This window comes from Ambystoma mexicanum, chromosome 6p, assembly GCF_040938575.1.
Source record: "Ambystoma mexicanum isolate Mex_15411 chromosome 6p, UKY_AmexF1_1, whole genome shotgun sequence".
In the NCBI taxonomy this organism is placed as follows: domain Eukaryota; kingdom Metazoa; phylum Chordata; class Amphibia; order Caudata; family Ambystomatidae; genus Ambystoma; species Ambystoma mexicanum.
Window position 1 is genome coordinate 123,433,247 of NC_090935.1, and position 25,210 is coordinate 123,458,456.

The window sequence follows — 25,210 nt, forward strand, 5'->3', positions numbered from 1 at the left end:
CCTGACTGCCGTATTTTCTTCATTTAGATTCAAGATTTCCCTATGTATTTTGTAACAATGTGCATGCATGTTTAACAACTGTCATATGTTCTTTTGTTCTCTATAACCAATCCTCTTCCATGCATATGCTATAAAAACCTTCATGTCTCTCAATTTCCCTGTACTGCAAAGCATGCAAGCTAGTATGTATGTGTTCTAAACAGAATGTAAGACTACAGTGTGAAGTAGCACCTGGAGCATTCTCATGCGCAGAACAGAATTACCATAACAAATAATCTTGGATCCAAATAACCAAGAAGACTCAAAGAATATGGCAAAATACTACTTTATTATCAGTCCAAATAAAGTAGGAAGTCCTGGTGAACAAATAGATTGCAGCTCACACACTCTCGGTTACTTTACAGGTGCACAAAGGCTTTTTTTACCTAGATTTGTGCCAGCCATGATGTCATTTTACGTGGCAAATAATAAAACAGACAGGGAGATTGGTTTGGGGAACATGTCTACTTACAGAGTCTTTACTTGTGAGAATACTTATTGGCTGCCCCTTCTCTGCTGGGCAAGTTTAAAACGTCCCTCTAACTACTTAGAATACAGATTATAGCAGGATAATAGAGAGAGGGATTGGGCATTGCAACAATGTATGCTCACTGTTGCATAGGCCCTCTGATTGGTTGGCATTCTCTCCCAAACTTGGACACTCTACTCTTTAGCAGCACGTAAGAAAACGAAACTCACGTGGGGAGAACAACATCAGACTACTGCCCACTTGCCCAATTAGTGTACCATCTCTCATCAGCCACACCTTTAGCCAAGGCCTCTCCTTTGTGCTTGACCTTGCATGATGTTTTCTTCTCTGGAACTGTAAGGGGTGTTAAGGTACATCTGCATCTTCGCCTGGAGCTTATGAATAGCAAATGTTTCCTGGTCTTACACCACATATGAGGAGACCATGATTTTGTCCATATTGTCTTTTATTTACTGCTATTTGATTCAATTATCCTGGGTGTCATTAACCTCTTCAGCCTCTGGAGACTTGGTTGCTCTGTCTCACATATGCTTTTCTGCATCTTTAATCATCAATATTTGGCATCCACAAATGTTCGCTCATTTACTTAATCTAAGAGAAATATGTCCTACATATATGGCTTATCCTCATTGATTGCCCCTGTATACTTCAGTAGCTCTTGCTGTGGTATCCTTGATCTCTGGCCACTCATACATTTGTTTACATTTCCTTTTCAGTTACATCTTCATTCTTTAATTATTGTCATATCATTTCAGTGCATCATCATCTCTTCTCCTCATAACATCACTTTGCTCTTGTCAGGTTTTCTTTACTGTTTCTCGATATTCAGTGATACCTGCAAATCTCCTGCTACAACTTCAATTCAAGGGTATTTTTGATAGGGTTGTCTGAGTGCATAATGTCTCTCATACACTTGATGTAGTATTGGGATGATACCTGGTGTCATACACAGTGCTTTTGGGCTCTTCTTCCAGTATGATGGAGGTGAGGGGGCGGGTTCTTCTAATGACATATGTGTCTGCTTCTATACTACAGTAACATATCTGATCCATAATTAACTACACTGGATACATCGGAAGCTGCAACCTCATTCTCAGTTCACTGCACAACCAGTCATAAATATGCTGCACACAATAACAAAAAACCTTGCTGATGGGGACCTTTCCTGACCACCCCAACACATGTCATATCACCCATGTATGAAGTATCAACCAAGCATTGATACATTTTAGTCTCAGACTCCCACTTTCACATTCAGTGGTTTTGCCTCAGTGGGTGCGTTAAAAGCATGCACCCAACCTATCGGATGATCTGCCTAAATCATATTACAGTGTTATTGTTTTTTTTTGTTTTACACTGTATCACAACATCATATTTCTGTGTGTAAATAAAAACATTAGTTCCATATGGGTATCCCCAGCAGGTTTATGAATTGTGTAGAATTTAATTTGTTTTCATATAATGGTATGTTTGTGTGTTAAATAAAGATTTTTCTTTAACAAACTTTGATATTTAAACAAATGTAATTGAGATGTAATTGAGATAATTGTAACAAAAGGGGAGGAGTTAGAACACCATGTTTAATCTGCAAAGAAAACACTTTGCAGATCCTTTAGGTTTTCATTGGTTCAGGGTCATTTTACCACAGGCCCCTTCTTTGCTGGTCATTTCTATGCAGTGGTGCCGCTGTTTCTGCTCACCACTTCACTCCAATGCAATCACCACTTTTGGTGCCATCAACACTCCTTTAGAAACGTCCACTCTCCTTACCGCAAGAGGGCACATCTATCCCATGTTCCCTCACAGTTGTCCATACTGCTTTCACAGAGGACACGCCCGGATGTATTCTTGTTCCTCAATACGGGACACCCCTCTCACTCCCTTTCTTTCAATTTCTCATGCCTGCTTTGCCCCACATTGCTGCCACCTGCCATCTATTCATGGACCCACTGATATTCACATGAATGTAGCTGTGGAAAGATGTATGAGGGAATTGCAGCGGTAGATTGACCCGTCTCAAGCTGTAACTCTAAAATAGAGAAATGAACCAGGAAAAGAAGAATTATATCTTCTCCACTCACCAGATTAAAATGATGATGACCAAAACCACTACCAGGATGACAAAGGCAAATATGCCGAGGGATGCCAGGACGGCGATCTTCTCCAGCGGATCACTACGATCTGGGGAGGCGCCATTATGACACAGAAAGACAGACAACAGGAACAAGACAACCATTAGAATGTTCAGTGGGGAAATACAAACCAGGACAGGCAATTGTTGTGGGCTGTGCATAGCAGGAAAAGATAATATTGCAGAGTCACAGCCGTAACATGCGGCAATCATCCCAATGTGTGAGTCAGTGACGTCATTTGGGGGTCTCCCTTGCTACGCCAGTGGTCTCCCTTGCTACCCCTAAAAGGAAGTGTACAAAAATGATTTATTTTTACAGTGAAGCTCCTGGGCTGTGGCAACTTTGTTTCTACAGTGGCTGGAACTTATGTTGAGATATTTTAAACAAACAGGGGGTTCCACAAGTGTAACACTTTTAGCCGTGACCCTAAATAAGAAAGAATAGAAATAACACATATTTTGTCTTTCTGGAATTCTACAATAATTGCTAGGCTCATTAAAGGGGTGAAAGATCATGTTCTATTGCTTCCTATGATGTCACTTGGGGGTGGGGCCACATTGCATCACTTTCTTTGATGTCATCAGAGGTCAATGGTCATGTCATGTCATGTCCGCTACCTGTGGCCTTTTGGTAAAATGATGTCCCTGCCGTGAGTACATGGAAACTCATTAGACACTACATGGAGAATTCAGACTCAGAATGGTTGACATGTAATTGGACAAGGCAAGCAGGGTCAATTATGTAACATCGCTATATAAGGTATTACAATTAAAGAGGGGCGGGCATGCTTTAAATTGGAATGTGTCTGAAATTGGAGGGGGCTAGATGAAACTCACTCAATGGAGGAAGGATGGTACAGAGCTAGTGTTATTCTACGTGAGTAGGGTGGGTCATTAAGATTCACAGGTATGCACTTAATCAGGAGCATGAAAAAAGTCCAGCGACAACAAGGTTAACTACTAAACACATCTTCTGTGCTCAATTCATGTGGGCACTTGCAATGGGACGTAGATTCTGGGGGTCACTGCAGAACAGTTCCTATGAATTAACTCAAAGTTCGCTACTCAACTTATCCTCTTCCCAATGGTTTAGTGCATGTAATGAGGCGTGGATAAAAGGCGTCAATAATGAACATGTCCTGTGCGTGCATCTCAGAATAAACATGTAAATGGACATTGTTTGGCAAAGTCACTACAGGACACACCATGTGTGCCATCCATGGCAGAAGCCACCTGCCTCGAAAGTCTATGAACACTTTAATGTGCTCTGGAAAGAGATTAGAGAAACCATATCTTTAAACAGTACCAGTATATTATGAATAAGCCTTCCAGTTTTCCGTTTTTACTGATTTTTACCCATAGGTACAGACGGAAACCAATCTGCTTTCTGTCTGTATGTATTTATAAAAATGGAAAGAAACTGAAAAACAGGTCTTTCTGTCTGGTTCTCTATGATGTCACTCACACATCGCAGGCCAATCGCATTTCATATTGGCAGCACGGAGAGTGTAAAACTTGTACAGGTATAGCATTACAATTTCTTAAATTGCTGACAGCATATATCTTAAGGCAGCAGCAGTCACAGGAGCAACCGCTTGTTATGGAAAAAATTGAGCTAGCATTCTTTTTCTATATGGCTGCATGCGTGCTTTAATAAATGAATTTTATCTATTAGAAAAAATGCAGAAAAAAACTGGTTGTGAATCATCTTTTTATATGACAAAAAATAAATCTGGATAAATACAGACAGAAATGGCAGTAAAATAAATACCATAAAACCGGAAGATTTAATTCTAATACGGCAAAACTATTATTGGAAATTGTTCTTGCAGAGTGCATGACATAACAAAATGGCTAGTCCTCTTTTGTTGGCGCAAGCTATTGGGTAGGCATCAGACAGGACCATTGCATTACATGATTTAGCCCGTACAGTACATTATAATCCTTGAAACGTTCACTTTCTTTAAACACTCGGCAGGCTATATGAAGCATTATTGCCCACAGATTATTCGGAACATTACATTCCAAGGCTACTTCTTGCACAGAGTGTACCTGGAGCCATGTACTTTGGCATGCACACTATACCACCATCCCTCACCCATGAAGTGTCTGACGCCTTGCCTAAAGCCCGGGGAGCGACTTCAATGGCCCTTCTTAATGTCCCTCTCCTCACTCAGGACTGCATTGTCAAGTCGGCTCCCGGGCTCCCAATTGCCAGAAAGGTGCCCCCCACATGTCCGAAGGCTAAAATAAATGTATATGTACTTTATACTATCAAGGGCAGCACTGCTTATCATAGATTTATTGAACTCACCCTGGGGCCATGCCAAGTGTTAATGGCCTGTAAACCTAGTTAAATCCCTTGCTGCACTCTAACTTGGTCTTAAGGGCCCAGAATGCCCGGAATAACTCGTGGAACAGGTCTAAAAAGAATAATTGACATATGGATTCCAGAGAGCTCCTTTCATCCAATTCAGTCTGTACTGTGGCAATAAGCCCCGAGACAGCGTGCCAATACCACCCCAGGTAATGCCCCCGGGGCCTGTAGTTACCGTGGCCGGTATTGGCCCACTGTCGAGGGGCTTATAGCCATTAGTACCCCGGGCCGTTAGACCAGGGTACTAGTAGCATTTTTTTCTGCTCCGAAACGCTGCAGTGTTTAGAAACAAAAATAAAAGTCAAATAATATGGCCCCCGGGAAAGGGAAAACGTAGTCTGTTTTCCCTTTCCATAGCAGCCATCGGGAGCGGGCACGCTGGTACAGAAGTGTTCCCAGCGCGTTTGCTCCCGAGAAAAGAAGAAAAAAGAAGGTAAGTGGGGTTGGGAGGGTGAGGAGGGGATAGTTTTTAGGGGATGGGGGTGGAAGCAAAAAAAACGTACCGAGTCCCCAGCAGGTACGAAGGCAGCCTCCAGCCTTGGGGTGGCTTGGAGCGGGGATTGCCCCTTTTTGAGCCTCCTCATTGGCTAAGGGGCTGCAACGCCCACCCCGCCAGGACCAAACGCAGGCACGTGTGTGCGTCGAAGGGATTACACTGTGGTATGGGTCGGAAATGAGCCAATCACCTTTCAGGGTAATCCCGTGGAACGCAGTGTCGGGTACCTTTCTTGGGTATACACTTTGTTCTAAATATTATTACTTGAGAAGAAACATAAAATCATGGTCTTTGCTTTTAAGTTGCATATCTCCATGTACTAAATCCTTCTAGACCCAGGGGGGGGCTCCTCATCTCTTGTGAAGTCACCCTTCCCCAAATTAAAGCCCTCTACTTCAACTCAAGCAATAACTTAGAGGCAGGTCATTATCCGAAGGGCATGAACCTTCCATCTGTCTATAAGGCTTAATTAATTCCAGGAGAGGGGGTACTAGCCTAATAGCAAGTGTATTATTTTCATAATTGTAGAGGTGCGGGGGAACTAATCCTATGAAATTCCTCATAAGAGGAAAGTTATTTGAAATCGATTTCCACAGTGTTTTTAATCCACCACGCTCGTTATTTGTATACAGTGTAGCCCATGTATGATATAACACAGACATATTCACGCCCTTGCAGGGTCGCAGGACTAATAGGGTTATTTGATGACAGTTTGAATTTACACTTTTACTTGGAGGTCAGTAGAACAGGCATTTCTGTAACTCAATTGTATTATTCCCTCTAGATGTTGAGAATGCACACACAGGAAACTGACAGGAGTCTTACAGACCAACTTAACACTTTCATAAACTGCAGTTTGATTGGTGCCATGTGTACAGCAGCGGATCAGGGATGATACTCATTGATACTCACCAAAGACGACAGGGTCTGGAGCCTCAACTGGCATCTCTGCATCGGGTTCTGTTGTTGGGATTTCATCACTGGCTTTTGAGGTGGGGCCTGCAGAAAATAGCAAAGGCAAGTACTATCAACTCAAGTACAGCTCTGCTACCCTGAAAGTTGACACCATAAATGGTGTAATTTAGAAGGCGTTGAGTAACTTCTTTTTGGCATTCAATGCAGACATTCTCTGTTAGTGTATCAGAGCCACTCGTATTTAACATAGCGTCTTGGGCATTACGCTGTGGACTTCACCCTCATCGAGCTCACTGTCATGTTTGCATAAAGCAAGGAGGCGGTGCTTCCACTGAGATAGAAACTGTTCATTGACAAACGATTGCGTATTGATGAGTCAACTGAAAAAGTGACATACTTTGTCCGGCCCCTACATTATTTCACGACCAAGAGGCGGGGCCCACTCACTGATGACTGCCCCCTCTCAAGCTCCACCCCTGCCTAATTGGACAAACCCATTCTATTGGTTATGGAAGACTTTACCCAATAGTAACCAAGTGCAGAAAGGTTCCATTAAGCCTAACATCATTGTATTAACCAAGCGATACCTGATATTACAAAAAATCCATAAACACCCACATACTCATACCTGCAAACCCGGAAGGAACCGTGTGAGCTTTGTTACATTTTCCAAAAAGATGATGGAGACTCATGAAAGCAGAATGGTTATCGAGTGGAGTTGAAAGTGATTAGGATGCAGGAAGAGTTTACATCAAGGTCAATCTCTATGGCAACACATCAGGTGTCTTTGTCTCCTTGAATCTATCTTCTATTGCACAGAGGAGATCTGCATTTGTGAGTGCCATGAAAACATTTGACCATCACCAATACAGGAACCTCTGGAAGATACCTACTTTTAGTAAGCAGAAAGGATGGTCAATGAATCGGAAACTTTAATGCTGTACACAAAGATTCATATGAAACATTAATTTGACATTTTCCCCTTTACATCGTTTTTGGATTTGCAGAATTTAAATGACCTTCTCGCAGCCGGACGCAAAATAACGTTTCATCATAGGAACATATGGCTGTTGACATCGTTCACAATGCCAAAATAATGTATATTTAAAAGGTAAACATCAACAATGTGTGAGAGATATGCAAAATAAATGGAGGAAGTGACTCTGGGAGCATATCTAAAAAGAGCTTTATCAATGATAAGACCGAGAAGAAGTGGATAATGGGGTTGGAGAACATTCATTGATGATCTGAGCAAGGACCGTAAGAATGTAAAGACAGGATAGAGCATAGGTTGCACATTCTTTGCGGTGCATAAACTATTTATAAGACTTATGATCTGTGATACAGGTATTCATTACAGATAGTTTCTTTGAAACCTAAGATGGAATGTTTTTCCAAAGTCATAATTCCGTCTGTGAAAATGCATCATTTATATTCAGAACATTTCAATAAAAGTTACCCATTTTCCAACTTGGCAGTGTCCATGTGTGGTCTCCACCACTCTGAATTACTCATGCATGTTACTCCCCACAACCCTATTTGTTTTGTTCCAGGGTAGACAACCTCTCTGGTTCCCAGCAGTGAATGTCATGAAAAGGGGAGGACATATATATTGATTGGGGAATCTGAGTAATTCCTTCATTGTCAAACTTCATAATAACAATGCCTGCAAAAGGTTTTAAGAAGAATGATTGCAATTTGGAACAGTTATTTTTGAGTGCATCTTATAGTTAACATTATTCTTTTGAAGGACGCTTTGTTGGCCAATAGAAAATTCCAAAGCTCATGCCTTTAAGGTATTTGAAGTGTCCTCTCTATATCATTGCATTCCTGTTAGCTTAATTATGGGTGTTATTTGCATTTTACAAAGGGAGGATTAGGGGTTAGACACACCCTTTGTAGTCTTCGCTTGGATTTCCCTTGATGGTGTTTGGACCCTTCACCTGATTGACAAGTGGGTCTTCTGGGATTCTAGTCCTGGTCTCTGGTCTCCGAGCAATCCGTAGTCAGGCACTGGGTACCCGGATCAGCTTAGCACTGTCTTTGGCCGCCTGAATGTGAATTTTGGGATGTTATGTTATGTTAACTAGACTTATAGATCACACAGTCGCCCGAGGGCATCATGGCGCTAGAGAGGGGAGCTGCTCTCGGAAGGGAGGACCAAAGAGAAGGAAGAGTTAAAACAAATTGGTCTTAAGGGCTCTTCTGAAACCAAGGTGGTTGGAAGCACTTCTTAGTGCCAGTGGAAGATTGCTCCAGAGTTTAGCAGCTGCGATGGAGAACGCCCTACCGCCGACCCTTTCACGGTTAAACCTTGGAAGAACAAGTAGATTAGTGGTGGAGGAGCACAAGTCACGTTCTTGGATATAACAAGAGAATTTTGATTTCAGAAACTCAGTTTCTTGACCGTGGACCACCCGGTGGACAATACACAGCGACTTAAAATGGACACGCTGGCCCACCGGAAGCCAGTGAAGTCGGCGGAGTACTGGAGAGATGTGAGCTCCATACGGAGTGCCAGTGGCTAACCTGGCTGCCAGGTCTGCATGCGCTGAGGCCGCTGTATAAGGCCGATCGGCTGCGACAGTTATAAAGAGTTACAATAGTCCACCCGCGAGAGGACTAACACAGCCACCACGGTGGATGGGGTTAATGGCTTCCGGTATCATGGGTAAAACCCTCTTAAGGACCCTGATCTGATGGTGAGCAGCTTGGCACACAGCAGTCACTTGGTTGGACATAGAGAGGGAGGCAGAGAGAATAACACCCAGGTTTTTCACTTTACTAACTGGCCTATGAAGAGGACCTAGAGAGGTGGGCCAGAAAGCAGAGGTCCACAGTGAGGAATCCCGAGGACAGCCACCACCAATACCTCAGTTTTGTCACCATTAAGTTTGAGCCAGTTCTGGTCCATCCATCCCCCGACGGCTCTCAAACAATCATGAAGGCATGACGACACCTCAGCCTGATCTTGATCGAGTCAGATCAGGATTTGAGTGTCATCAGCATAAGAGTAAAAGTTGAGGCCGTAAGAGCAGATGAGGCAGACCAACGCCCAGATATAGATATTGAACATAATCGGGGAAAGTGAGGATCCCTTTGGGACACCGCAGGTGAAGGAACAAGAAGAAGAAAGAAAAGGGGGCATAGCAAGAGTTTGTGTACAGTCTGAGAGAAAGGAGCTGAACCACACAAGGACTGGGTCAGATATCCCGATCTGAGCCAGGCGTGAGAGAAGGATGGGGTGATCAACCGTGTCAAACGCGGCTTACAGATCTAACAGAATCAAAGCACCGACTCCACCCACGTCAACTAGCTTGGACATGTTGTCTTGTACAGAAACCAGCACACTTTCAGTACCTCTCCCAGGCCTAAGACCAGCCTGAGCAGGGTTGAGGATTTTAGAAGGTTCCATAAAAGAGGACAGAAGGGGAGTGATAAGAGATTGTAGAAGTTTGGACAAGAACAGAAGCAGAGAGATAGGACGAATGTTGGTGGGGACTGTGGGATCAAGTGTGGCCTTCTTGAGAAGGGGGATAACCCTTGCCGATTTCAGCTCCAAAGGAACCAGTCCTGACTTACAAGAGTCATTTATGGCCGAAGTAATATCTGTTAGTTTGTCTGGGGTGATCTTCTTCATAATGGTGGCAGGGATAGCATCCTCAGAAGAGGATGATTTCATTTTCAAGATAGCCGCTAGGACCTCTGTCTCGGTAAAAAGTGGGAAGGTAGACCAATTGGCTGAGGGATCAATAGGGGATGCAGGTAATGACATGATGGCATCCGGAGTCATTATTGCAAAAAATTGCGCAATATTAGAGCGGATCACTTCAATTTTAGCAATAAAAAATGAGGCAAGGTCATTTGGCCAAGTAGTGACTGGATCAGTGATATCTTTCAGGTGTGTAATAGGGATTTATATTTTTCAAGGACCCAGTTCCCGTGTGGCAGAGTGCTGGTGCATAATCGGTGAATGTGTGTGAGACCGTGGAGTCATTGGCAGCCCACCAAGCTGTGGTCTGACTTCTTTCAGCGTCAGCATATTCTGAATCCTCTCAAATGTTTTATGTTGTTTTCTGGGTATGTCTGCATGCAGGGATGTTAATATATTGGAGTTCTTCCAAATGCAACTCTATGGTCATGCCACAACATAGTGCTGAAAGTGGGCACTGTGGTCACAACCCCACCTCTACATTAAATGTCTTCAAGATAATTTCCCAGAGGTTAACCATGTCCAATGATGAACAGGATAAAAGGCAAAATTTAGGCATATCGTTGCATCGTATTTACTCTGCATTTTGGGGTATGTGCAAAGGCCATGCATGTATACTCAAATCATTTGCCTGAGTATTACCATAGTTCTACGTACCACACCCTTGAAGTCAATGTTCATTACTACCACGTGCTGACCCATGACACCTCAGCCTTCACTCAAAATCCAAAAGATATCAGAGATCTACAATGTATTATGTCAACAAGTTTGCTTTAGTGGTCCTCAACTTATGATCCACAATTCTTGGGGGTTTTCAAACAAAACATTGACTCACCTCTTGCTTCACAAGGCAGGTACACATGTGCTCGGATGGTCTCTGGACAGCTTGACGAACATTGACAACCGGTTTCACTTGCTACTGCCCATTAGACCGCAACTGATAAGAATCCACTTCATAGGAGGACGGATAGTGGCCATTCAAGAGTTTGTGAAGTGGACATTTCTCCACCACACATACCCACTAATATCCACAAAGCGTTAATTTGATCTTATTTGATGAAAACAACTTAATTGTATATCCCATGTGCTATTAATGCATCTGAGCTAACCACTTGTAGGAAGGAGTTGACAGACAAGGTTTTCGACGTAGCACCTAATGGCCAAACAAGAGTATGAAATGACTAATGCTCCAAATGGAATGTGAAGAGGTTGTCTTTACCCACAAGTAGTTGTCTATCCTCTGGCCCTACTAAAGGAAGGAGGCAGAGCAAGGGATATATAGAGAAGCTATTCACTTAATGTCTCAGGTCCCTGTACACATTTAACAGTGTACAACGTGCATCCATCGCCTGCTTTTACTTTTGTGGAGTTTTTTGCTGAAAATGTGGACTGAAATAAAAATCAGCGTGAATTATGTGGGCTGGGTAAGCCATATAAGCGGTAGCGGGGTGGAAGGAAATGGAATCAATAAAGGAGAGTGGTTTTAGGGGCAACCTTCTCAAATAAAACAAATAAAAATTCGAGTTTTTTGGGCCAAAAGAATATGGCAGAAAACTCTGTGGAAAGAAAATGGGGGTGAATGAACATAGAATCTTTAAAGGTGTTGGTGAGGAAACTATTGGAGACAGTAAAACGTAAAGCAGGAGAATCTGGACTCCATGATTCCTAATAATGTGTTTACTAATCTTCATGCATTTGGACATTTAGACGTTTTAGTAGCCGGCCAACTGGGTCATACAGAGTGTATGAATGTAAATGTCCTTACATTGAAAGTCTTCTTGGAAGACCTATCATGATTGGCTTCAAAGAGTGTTGAGGCTACTACAGTGTATAATACCTAATATGTCTAACACCATTTCTACCTGCCTGGTTAAAGGGCTCCATTTAGATTATTCTCAATTGACTCCCACTCCTTGTCCCAATCCTTACTGATCCATGGCGTGGCTTTCACTTCCGCGCTCCAATCGCTCCAGTTCCCAGCATCCATGAAGTCCTTGGTGCTCACCTGCACCACATGCTCCGTGCCCATGAACGCGTCCGTGATGACATCGGTCAGGTTTGCGGTCTCAACCTATCAGAGATGCAAAAGAGTTGATCATTTATGGTGGCAAAGATTACCCAAAGTAGTGAGGCTTCATGCTAGAAGTGGGAAAGAAAGAACACAATTTGATTCATGTGAAACTCGCAGGATTTGCAGGCCTATTTCTGCTAATCTAAGGTGCAATCCAACCATAGACGAGTTGGTCAAGACAATCCCTTCAAAAAGGTGTTTTCCGCAGCTCCATTGGGTTTGGCAACATCCTCAGATTCTTAGTTGAGCCATTGCATGATATCAAATCATCATATGTCCTTTCCTCTCGCATCATGGGGGATGTTAGTGGGTCCGCTTATGAATCTAACAGACAATATAAATCTAACAAACACAGCTAACATATGTACAGCTGTCAAAAATGGTTTCACAGCATTACATCTGCTAGATTTATATGCATCCCACTAAATGCCTTCATCATGAGAGAAGAATGAGCACCCAGGTGGGAGGTGGGTTTTACAAGAGTGGAAAGACCCCACCCCATCTCTTAGCACCATAAGTACACTGGCCATGCAATTTGGGGTTCCGTTAGCTTTTCTTCTAAGAGCGCTGCAAGATCTGTGTAGGATAAAGCAGACGCAGCTGCGGAATCTTTATCTGAAGTAGCCCCTTACCAGCTAGTCAAGGTGTGAGGTGTGATGCCACCACTGGATAACACTTAGGCATCCTATAATGTTCTTGGTGCAGACCAGAGGTGTTGCTAGGTCTGGAAAAGACCGGGCGCTATGCTAATGTCGGAATTGTTGGGACTGGGGGATAGCTAGCCTTTTGGTTGTAGCTCCTGAGATTCGATCCGGGGCTACAACAAAAAAGACCAGGGGCTATTGCTCCCTTTGCCCCCCATAGCAATGCGTCTGATGCAGACTGTATTCCAAAATGGTGCCACTCTGAGTTGCTAGTGCTTTCTGCTAAAGTTGAGCCATAGATATCTCTGTGTACAGAAATAAACATGGGTGTGGACGTTATTCTTCATGTCTTTGCTTGTCATGCAGATCACTACATATTTGATGTGTCTCCTTATTTTATTTCAGAATTTGTACCCACGTGTCAGGTTTGGCCAGAGTGTGCCAGCTTTCTTTTGAAGTATTTAGAATATGCCCCTTGCATTCCTTGATATTGGAAGACTAGAGTCTCTGTTTAGGTGAAGAATGTGGTGGTTATGTTGCACACACTCCAGAATATATTAGAAACTCAACAATTAAAATCACACAATGAAGAAAACCTACATTTCCCACAACCACCAATCCCAATCCAGATCCATAACTGTGGAACAAACTGATTTGACGCTCCTGGAATTGAGAGCTAAGAGGTGTCAAAACCACCATGCACCAGGACCACAACTCTCCTGCCCTAAAAAGTCTTCATTGGCTCCCGGTTGCTGTACTGATTCAATTCAAAGCCCTCTGCATCATCCACAGGGCTGTCTGGGCCCTGGGATCACACTATGTTCTACTTTTTCTCACTAAATACTCGCCCTCTAGACCTCTAATTTCCTCTGGCACCAACTCTTGGTGTGTAAAACGTTTCACTAAACAGAGGATAGGTGGTCGATCCCTCTACCTCCCTCTGAGCCTTGAGCAGTGCTTTCTTAAATTCAGGAAGCTTCTCAAGACTTTCATCTTTACCTCCTCTTTCCCTTCTTCTCTCCTTGGTTAATTTTCATAGTTGCATTGATTGGTGTCCTGGGCCCTCATGCATCCTCGGGCTCCTAGCTGCCCACACCCAACTGTCCCTGCTCCTGTCTGCCCTTAGCACTTCCCCTGCCTCTTTGCAGGCTTGCAGTTATACCCATAGCGGCCCCAGGCCGTGTAGTACTCTCCTCAGCATACACTTCCACCGTGCATTGATCTGTGGCTCACCCATGAGCACGGACAATCCAGCACTTCCCCCTTTCCCTCTTCTTTGCTGCACTTGCACGTTCTGAATACTCACAAGGAATAGTAAGCTAGTCCTTTCCCCCCCACTGCTTTTAATATTTTGTGTTTTTATTTTTTGTTAATGTGCTTCACTCCCTTGTTCCCCTCTCTTTGTCCCGTGGACGCTTTGAAAAGGTATTTACTTGCTGTATAGGTGCCTAACAAATGAGCAATAAACACATAAATACATTTGTAGTGGGGATTCGTGGGTGCTGCTCTTTGGTGATAGACATTGCTCCTCATTGGTATCACGACACAAGCAAGAACTGGCCACTTCCAATAATACCTATGAACAATTGTCCTTGGAGCAAATTTCCTGCCATGGGGACATGAGCACCTTGGAATCAATCATCAACACATGGACACACCCAAGCTTTTCTACTTTAACCCAATGGCACACCAATAGCCTTCACACCTGGAAATAATCCATCTGGCAACCATAACATCACATCCTGCCCACTAAATATTCATGATTAGAGGTGAGCAACATGGTTTGGGTCTATTTGACCTAAAACATTTGACCTAATCAAATTTGATCTCATTTATTTGACCTTGCTTCAGTCTAAAATGCATGGGGAGACCGCCCACACCCCCACTTGCCTTTAACCTAATCTATACCCTTACCCACACCATATATATATATATTTAATTAAATTTGACTGAAAAAAAGGTTGAAATAATTCAATCAAATGTTTTAGGTCAAATGTTTTTAGGTCAGTTATGCTAATACTGAACAAAATTACTGCTGATGAAGCAAAATTGATGAAATTTGCCCTACATTTCACTTTGCCGGCAGACCATACTCTACAGTGCTTATGAACAGTGGTGTATAAACAGGTGCAAAGACCAAACTTGTTTCCTACAACGTACCACAGACCAGGCATGATGGACCACAGGACGGTACTGGAGACGAAACTTCAGTAGGAAATGAGCTGACTTGGGCCAGGTGGAAGGGTAATCCCAAGTGACCCGCAATCTCCGTGGGGCGAGAGGAACCGGTTCCACAACAAGGCTCTCTGGAGGATCTGGCTTAACTAGAACCAAAACAAGAACTTTTTTGTTAGAGAAAATAACCCGCTGGAAGATAGAGCACAATTGGTGTGACATTCCTGGACACACAGGTGCATGAACAGATGAGGTAAATATAATGTGCATGATGTATTAAAATATTGCTAAATTTGCAAGAGATTAACAATTTGCCCACAGTGTGAAAATCTAGAGCGTTCACACGAGCAGAACCGGTTTCTAAGGCAGCAACTAATGACAGGCCATTCAAAGTGAGCCACAGTGTGGTGAAGCCATCTGAACAAGATTCACAGAAGGAATTCTGGCTTCACCTCAAATGCATTTCTTCCAGCTCACTCACTGTGTGCACCAATAGTAGAGGGACCAAATGTGTGTACTACAGAACACCCCAATCTATCAAACACATTTTGAAGAACACACTCAGTTAGGGTACCATGTAATGTGAACAAGTGGGCATGAGTACCCAGGTGTAAAGGTGAAGTTAGTACGGATATCTATATAGATAGGCATCCTAAATCCAGAGTTCCAGATACGATTTGGAAGTGGGGGTACTTTACTCCATATTTATCGAAGTTAAGAATAAAGTGATATTTTTGCGAGTAAAAAGTAACCTTTTTACAATGTTTTGTAATTGGGTTTTTATGACGTGCTTAGTACCCATAGGTTTCTAAGCCCCTGAGCTATCCTTCTGGCACCTTATTCTGGTGACTTAACATCCATGACATATACAAATATATATTTGCACTCGGAAATGTGATTGTTGTGTAATCTATATTTATTTGCACATTAAAAGTTGCATGTTTGCCTTGATATTCCGCTTGAGATCAGGTAGCATATTATATTTACTGCCTGATATATATATGGGATACATTACTCACTGTAATCATATTTCTGATGCTTGTATCTGTTTAGATTGACGTTCTATGCATAGGCTGAAATCTAGTGGAAGCCATTTTGCAGCTGTTGTTTTATATGTACAAACAATTGTATATATATATCAGCTCTCCTTTCTGTAACACCTCTCTGCTCGTACCACTGATATCCATGGAGTCTAAGAGCAATCATTTTCCTGGTATTTGTACTCTTTTTTTATGTTGGTAGTGCTTGCCTGTTTTTACAGAGTAAGGTGGCTAGTGTACTGTTTATCTGTAGGGGTGCTTAAATTACAGTATTTATCTTGCATCAAAAAATAATGCACTGTATCATAAGGACAAGGACCGCTTTCATGACATCCTTGCAAGCAAACCCGACCCACTTCAAGATGGAAATACGCATCAGAAGATGTGGGGGGAATACAGCGTGCTTCGGGGGGAGCTGCTCTGCATGGAATAGAAATGAGGTGACCACAGTGGTATCTTGGTGGTCACTCCCAACTATTTCATAAAGCATTTCCTACAATTATTAGTACATCTAAATTACCCATGATTGGTCAATGACTCGGAGGTCTGCAACCTTTGGATATACAGATGGTTGGAACTACAACACCCATTAGCTCTAGGCAACATAGACTATTGTAAACATTCATAGAATTTGTAGACCAAAACACATAGAGAGCCGCAAGTTGTAGCTCGATGTGCAAGAGGAATAGCCACGGAGGGCGTAGTCATCAATGAATACAAACCAAATGCGCGTTCGCAGGCAAAAGATGACATGCATAAGGGGCACATGTTAACCAGTACTATTATGACCATACATGTGACTTATGCACGTCTCAGTTTACAAGTGCTCATGCATGCTTCTGTGAACTGGTCTTTTAGAACCTTGAACTCAAAAGAACACATGCTTCTTTGGACAAAGTTTTTAACCCGACATCAAAGGCCTAAATCATATGCCTTAAAAATCCTTAAGTGCTGTGGGTGTCTCTGTTCGTCCTGAATTCACATAAGGAATCATTGCAGGCTCCACCCACTTACGAGGTTCAGGGTAAGGACTGCTACTAAGGTCCCTCAAGTGATCTTGGAATGCATTCCACAGCGAGTCCCTTTCAACTCATCAACATTAAAGAAACTTGCTATGGCTGCACTGCCTTTTAGCAAAACAAATGGTAACTGAAGGCTTATTGCAATCCTGTAGAAAAGAAATGATCAATCAAGGATGTTTGTTCTGGTCCATCTCATGATAAATTTGAGATTAGTCAAACAGCCTGACCTACGATCTGAAAAACGGAATGTACTGGTGCACAGTTTTAGAATACACTGTGCATAATACACCTCGGTGTGCATTAGGAGACAATCACAAAGGAGTCGCTCCTCAGGATGGATGAGCTTAGAGAGGGGAGACCAATACTCAATGGGCCCGGAGGATGCGGTTTACTTGCAGAGTGGACAGGTTTCCTGTTTTCTTCTGAGTTCATAATATAATTTTGCTTTTTCAGGAATTCCTCTTTAATGTTTTGCAACTTTACTTTAACATTTTTCATAAATGGGGCTTTATATGACACAGACAGTGACCCTTGTCCTCAAAGGAGCGCTTATTAATGCAAGATCCCTAGAGGCCACACCATAGAAATTGCTGACTTGATACAAACAGAAAATTATGACTTCTTGGCCATTACTGAAACCTTGCGACATCTGGCAGCATGCCCTGCCCTGATGCTGGCAGTGCCAGCTAACTATACTATTCTTAGAGAAGACAGAGCCGACACCAGTGGAGGAGGATTAGCTATTATAGCCAAATCTAGTCTAGCAAGGAGAACAGTAGCCCCCCCTGCACGTTAACTCGTGTGAATCCCTCACAGCCAAACTGCTCATATCTAATTCCCAAGCAATCACCATCCGCCTAAAATATAGACATCCAAGCCCCATTAGCTCATTCGAGGAGGACCTATCCACGATCCTTTCTCATCATCTGAAAAATGCATCACAGACACTCCTACTGGGAGACATGAACCTGGGCTTCAACGATCCCAAAGTCTCACAAGCTACATCCATAGATGATGTCCTCTCTGAGCGTGGCTTCACACAGAAAGTGACACAGCCAACCCATGAGAAGGGTAGAACGCTGGATTTGGTTGCTGACTATAACTGTGATGCCGCGATTACAGCCGTCAGTCCCCAGATACGGACGGACCACTCACTCATAGCCTTCACATTAGATGCCAAAACGAATACAACCCAAAATAACCCCCTAGCACCTTAACAAGAAACAAAAAGAATATAACCTCTGACAAACGTTTACCATTGATACTCCCAACCCTAAACTCTCTAGCAGACACGCTAGATCCATCGATCCTTGTCATTGAATTGAACAGAGTCATGACAGAAGCCCTCGACTCTATTGCCTCTTTAAAAATGAGGAACAGTAAACCCAGAGCACATCGTAATGCCTGGTTTACTCCGTACTTAAAAACACTTAGAAAAGAAAAACGTAAAAGTGAATCTACCTGGAGGCTTGAGCCATCTGAGATAAATAAAGCCAATCTTATCGCTATCTCCACTAAATACAAAACTGAAATAAGGCGATTTAAAAAGGAAAGTTATGATAACAGAAATTCGCAAGCAAACTCAACCACCAAGGAATTGTTTGCTATACTAAAAGAACTGGAGAATCCGATCACGGTACCAGATAATTGTATTAAAGATAAGACTTGGTGCTCTGGCATACAGGCCCTCACAGAAAAAATTGCTACTCTCCAAGTCAAAATCTATATAAATACAAAAATGTAAATGTTTGTTTGTTCAAAACCTTAAATCCCTGAAAGTTCTTCACTGACTGCTTTGAAATTTTGACACAATAGGCACGTGTTTTTATATACCTACTATACATAGATGTCACACCTGTGATAGGTAAAAACATGCTTTTTCTGAAAAACAGCGCCATCTAATGGACGTAAAAAAAGCAACACACGCTATACTAAATATTTTACTGCAAACCAATGCCATCTGTTGGACGGTAAAGCAATACACGCTGGCTCAAATACGTGCTGAGAAAGCAGCAGAGCGACGTGCAGCCAGACTTTAGGATGCACGATTGCGAGCATGCCGATCGCATTCTGCAGCTTCAGATCTGCTTCGAACGCGACAGGCTGAGAGTGGCTGAGCAGATCAGCGTCAAACACGACTCCATGCTCAGCAATCACGCGATTACAATTGCTTTGCATTCCGGTACAACCCAGCTCATGATTATAGTTTGATCCGGCATGTTCTCATCAGCACCATGACTGAAGTGTGTCCTTATTTGAAGGCTCTGAAATTTGATGGAGAAACGAAAGCAATGTGTTGCGCCGCCGGGAAAATTAAACTGCCTCAACTTGGAGAACCGCCAGAGTCATTAAAAACTACACACAAGCATTGTGCGTCAAACACGACTCCATGCTCAGCAATCACGCAATTACAATTGCCTTGCATTCCGGTACAACCCAGCTGATGATTATAGTTTGAGTCGGCATGGTCTCATCTGCACCATGACTGAAGTGTGTCCTTATTGGAAGGCTCTGAAATTTGATGGAGGAACGAAAGGAATGTGTTGCGCCGCCGGGAAAATGAAACTGCCTCAACTTAAAGAACCGCCAGAGCCATTAAAAAGTACCTACAAGCATTGTGAAATTAAACATATTACAAATGTGCGCTTTCTATTTTCTTTCTTTTCCATTTAACCAGACTGAGCCACAGCAACGCGTGGCCGGGGACAGCTAGTCTCTAATAAAAAACAAAGCATACCTGCCACATTCCATCAAACTAGCATGCCACCCATTCTACCCAAACCAGCGCTTCGCTTCAACTTCTCCAATGTTACTGTACTAGAGGTTGAAAAAACCATACTCTCGCTCAAACTTTCAAATTGTCGCAGAGATAAATGTCCTGACCAAATCATAAAAGACGCAGCCAGAGAACTAGCACCTTTCATCTCTAAGCTCATTAATGTGTCATTTACGTCTGGCACTATACCAAGCAACCTCAAGGAATCATGGGTCCTCCCACTCCTGAAGAAACAATCACTTGACCCATCCATACCCACGAATTATAGGCCTATCACAACGGTACCATTCCTCCTAAAGATTTTAGATTGGGTGGCCTACGTAGAAATTAAAAAATTCCTGGAGCAGAATCAACTTCTGGACACCCGGCAATCAGGTTTCAGGCCACACCATGCCTGAACCTGCGCTCATCGAACTTAAAGCCCAGGTCGACGAGCTAAGAGACAAAGGCAAAGCTGCATTACTACTTCTTCTGGACCTCTCGGCAGCGTTCGACCTGGTGGACCACAAGGTCCTCTGTAACCATCTACAGTCGGCAGTGCACTTCTCTCAACAAGCCATAGCCTGGATCAAATCCTTCTTAAGTAGTAGGACAATGATAGTCTTCTCTGGCACAGCAGCAGCAGACCCTATCCCCATCACCTGCGGTGTTCCTTAGGGATCCTGCGTGTCCCCCACCATGTATAATATATTTACCAAGCTCCTTTTTGATGATCTGGATTGTCTCTGTGTCACCCACATTAACTATGCAGATGACACCCAGATTCTCATTTCTACTTACAGGGGATTACAATAAGGATTTGGCCTTGGTGACTAGAATATACCACATCATCGAGGCATGGATGGCAATCCATGGTCTATGCCTGAATGATGACAAAACTGAACTCATTATTCTGGGGACCACAGTTAACATTAACAAACGTAGCCACAAATACTCCTCCTTTGATATAGATGGCAATACGAGCAAGGTAGCCAAGGAGGTGAAAACCCCAGGATTTTACCTGGATTCCAGCCTTACACTAGCAAAACAAGTGAATGCAATAGCATCATCCACAGCCTACACATGTAAGCTGGTCAGGTAGGCCAAACCCTTCCTTTCAACAAGTAGTTGTACCACATTGGCAAGAACACTTGTGCTGTCCACACTGGACTACTGCAATGCACTATACCCAGGGACGTCATTTCGAGGGCACCAGAGGTCGCAACTGCGATCTCTGAGGTCTTCCTCGCGACCTCTGTGGTCTCCCTCACAACCTCTTTTTTTGTAACGCTAGCTCATGGGCTGTGGCCAGCACCATGTGGCTCTTTACATCTGGAGTGGCTGGCTTTCTTGTTCAGACCCCTTAAAAAAAAAGAAAAAGAAAAACAGGAGTGCCACAAGTCTAACACTTTCAGCACTGACCTTAAACAAGAAAGAATAGGAATACCAAATGATGTGTCTTTCTGGAATTCTATACAATAATTCCTAGACTCGTTAAAGGTTTATTTAAGTCAGGCACACTTCAGGGGGTGAGTCACTGATTTAGTCTGTTCTCAAACACCTCAACTCAGCCTTTCATCCTTCTGAGGTCGATACATGAGTACCAACACAGGTGGGGTGATATTGGGTGTATATTTTTTCTGTATATAGCGCTTAATAATAACACATTAACATTTGGTCATGGACGTCTGCTTGCATTCACAGTAATTTGGTAACATGGGCCTTTTACACACTGATCTTAATGATACATATGGTGATCCATTCTTTTATGAAATGTACATCACATTACAGTGATATTGTAACCATATTTTTCGTAGTGTACAATGCTATGTGATGCCACTTCCTGTTTTATCAACGGGTGAAAGGTTGTGTTCCATTGCTTCCTTGCGATATCACTTCGGGTGGGGTCAAATGACATCACTTCCTGAGATGTCATCAGGGGGTCAAGGGTTGTGTGATGTCACTTCCGCTACCCCTGGCATTTTGGTGAAATGAGGTCCCTGACTGTACATCGGTTCCAACAAATACATTACCAGGAGAATTCAAACCCTTCAAAACAATGCTTTAAGAACAGCACTAGGATTAACTAAAAGAGAACATATCTAGGCGGTCGGGAGATAGTCCAACTGGCTCTCCACTATCGAGAAAATTCGACTAAAAACTGCCTCACTAACATTTAATTGTATCAGCAACACGGCACCGCAATATTTGACAGATAGAATTAACAGAAAACCCACTATCCCACCCACCAGAGCGGCCTATACCAACTGCATGACAGTCCCCACTTTCAAATTGATCAAAATTGACAGCAACCACTTCCCTGTTAAAGCCGCCCAACTCTGGAACTCCCTCCCACCATTCCTAAGAGTGGACCAAACTTACACAAGCTTCAGACTAAACACTATCAAATGGCTCAAAGAAAATGATCTTTAACTGCAGCATGACCTGCTGTACCCTCACTGCCACTGCTATATTCAGCCCAAGTAATGCACTGTTCTAGCCACTATTGTTTCATACTAGTTAATCAACTGTTTTAACTACAAATGAATTTCACCTGTTTATATCGTATCCCAATTGTTGTCTTCATTTGACCATGTATGTGGCAGCCCACACTTGTATCATATTCGTTTTTCCTGTCCCTGTACTGTAAACCACCTTGTATCTTGACTGTATTTGCAACTATGTACGCCGAACATATACTTGTACTCGCGCCATGATACCTTCGGGTCTCGTGCATGCTACAAATAATACAACTAACAAACATATGTCCACTGCATTTACCATGAACGAGCTAAAAGGTTTTGCAACTTATTTTCCACACTTTGCATAAAATAGATGGAGGTTACAGGCCTTGATTCCAAAGGCAGTAAGACCGCTAGGCTGAAAAAGACATGGCCCGGCTCTCCACCAAATAGGTCAGTGGCCTTGTGTAAGAGCCAGAGTCAGGTACAAGATCCTATGACTCCCTTTGAAGTGCCTGACAGGGAGTGATCCCTCCTCCCTCTGCAACTAAATCGTGTCTTACAGCCAGCCTTGCAGATAAGCAGCGTTCATGTTTGTTGTACTCCCTAACAATAGGCAAATACTACCAAAATAAACAACAATGGTGGGGCATTGGGGTTCATAAACAGACACAGGTGTCTGTCCTTGTTGCTGCCTTGCTTGCGGAGCTCCGTCCAAATACACCAAAGCAGAAGCCGCACAGAGGATCACTACTATTCTGTTATCTGAGAATAAGAAGGCATAAGAAATAAAAAAACAATAAGAAAAAATGTTCATGTTTAGCTGTCATAGGTAAAAATAAAGTATGTGTTACACGAATATCTATGTTTTTAAAACTGTAGTTAATGTTTAATTTATAATAGCAGTTCCTGGCAGATGCCTAATTATTTATTCACAAGCCAAAACTGTTGGTTTTGCCAATGCTTGTTTTAACAGGCACTTCAGTGAAGGGCCCGCCTAGTGCTTCGCCTAGTAATCAAGTGGTTGAAGGTAGACCTGGTTAAGACATTTATATTACAGTATTGTGCTCACTGCTCCAATTAAGTCATTAACTCTCAGACGTCCGCTTTGAAATAACACTGGCAGGCCCTTCCGACAGTGTGGCCTGATAAAGCTAGCTCAGAGAGATTCCAGGAAGATGCCTTTAAGGCTGGAAGTGGGTGTTAATGACCATAGGGATTAGCATGGCCGTGAACAGTCAATAGGTGGGTAAATAACCAAACAACATCTACAAGCTGTGCCGTACTTCATCAGACATTTCTCCCTAGCAGGATTCTAATGCGATAGTTTTGTCTTATAGATGGCGCTTCAATGCCACCTAATAGCTCAAACTAAGAAGTTCAATCAAGTACCATAAACATCCTCAGTATGTCCACCTCCATATTTGTATTTCGGATTACTGCTTGTTTAATGGTTGAAGATCTTACACCAATCGTACACCAATCACCTTGCCGCTAGACCTTTGGGCCTGAAACAGACCTACTGCCTCATCATACAACTGTTCAGTCGTCACAGAGCGGGTGGGCCCAGCTTCCCAGTATCGGCTGCCAAACGCTGGAAGACCTTACCCCTCTCCCTACGTGCTGAACCCTCCTATCCCTCCTACAGGAAGAAGCTTAAAACACACCTCTTTAACTGACCCGGAAATGACCGAAATGAACCTATCTGACTCAACCGCTTGAATTGTTTGAATGTCGGTCAACAGCGCCTAACTGCCTACGGACTTTCTGCGCTGCTATAAATACAAAAATAAAATAAATAAATATATACAATAAATGGGCATGCTTCTGTTTAGCCTCAGAACTTGAACCTCCCTATTGCAGTACCAGAAACGCATTTTCGTTTTCCCTGGGTTGCGCTTTCCGGATGACAGCTCTATTTATTTATTTATTTATTTATTGCATTTGTTACAGCACACAAAACCCTTGGGTATCTAGGTTCTAGTCCCATTAAGGTACAAAGTTACAGCTCACCTTAAGGTCAAAGGAGAAGAAGGGAGGGGTGGGTGGGGTGAAGCTCCCTCCCTGAAGCTCTTCATTCGCTTACAGAAGGAATACGTGCCATCAGTACCAAAGTACTCATTTGGAATCTGGCGAGACTGGTCTGTTCCTCTATCTAATTCAAAGCACTGGGGAATTGCCACATGATATTAAGGGGAGAGGACGGTAGCAGGGTAGACTAGATAACCAACACTTACCCATTGACTGCATGATGACCTTCAGGAGCCGGAAGCTGGCGCCGAGAGGATTCTCCTCCGTGACGTTCATGGTGTAGGAACTCCAGAACTCGGAGTTCCTCACGCTGCACATGTTGGGTCTTGCCGGGTCCTGCAGGCACGTCCCGGTGATGAAATGACTGTTTCTGAAAATGACATGGGCCGTTAATCACAATAGCTGCACCAGCACTGCGCACTTTATCAACCTGGCACGACCGCAATACTACAACGGCAAAGACATTACCAGGAACATTATCTCTATTTAGCATGTTTGTTTTAGGCTTTCAACCAATAATTAGGCAAATATGTATTACACAAACATCGTAGACGAACTATAATTCCACTGAGCAGAGTGTTGCTTATGGGCTCATGGCATTTCAGGTCTATTAATCTACACATCGCCATAGGAACCATGTCAACACTAGTTTAAGCCAGTCTGTACATGATGCATGATGACATTGTATAAAACAAGGTTACACCAGGAGGTAGCTCGATATATGAATGACTTTCCTGCTTGTCTTTCTCGGGCATAAGCCCCTTAGAGCAGTTCCTATAGATTCAGGACTGACCCCGATAGGAGCTATGTATACACCCTCCATAACCATGGGCTGCAGTGCTCTCCTTAA

General features: G+C 43.0%; 1 protein-coding gene across 1 annotated transcript in view; it reads right to left on the reverse strand.

Annotated features, from left to right (window-relative positions):
• The window catches only part of IL11RA (interleukin 11 receptor subunit alpha), a 422,207-nt gene that overhangs the window by 29,782 nt on the left and 367,215 nt on the right, over positions 1-25,210 (reverse strand). Inside the window, exons 7-11 of the mRNA XM_069626821.1 lie at positions 24,567-24,730; positions 15,036-15,199; positions 12,090-12,231; positions 6,446-6,532; positions 2,611-2,710 (exon numbers count right to left, since the gene is read on the reverse strand). Coding sequence (XP_069482922.1) covers positions 2,611-2,710; positions 6,446-6,532; positions 12,090-12,231; positions 15,036-15,199; positions 24,567-24,730 — 657 coding nt within the window. The remainder of the gene's footprint in view (positions 1-2,610; positions 2,711-6,445; positions 6,533-12,089; positions 12,232-15,035; positions 15,200-24,566; positions 24,731-25,210) is intronic.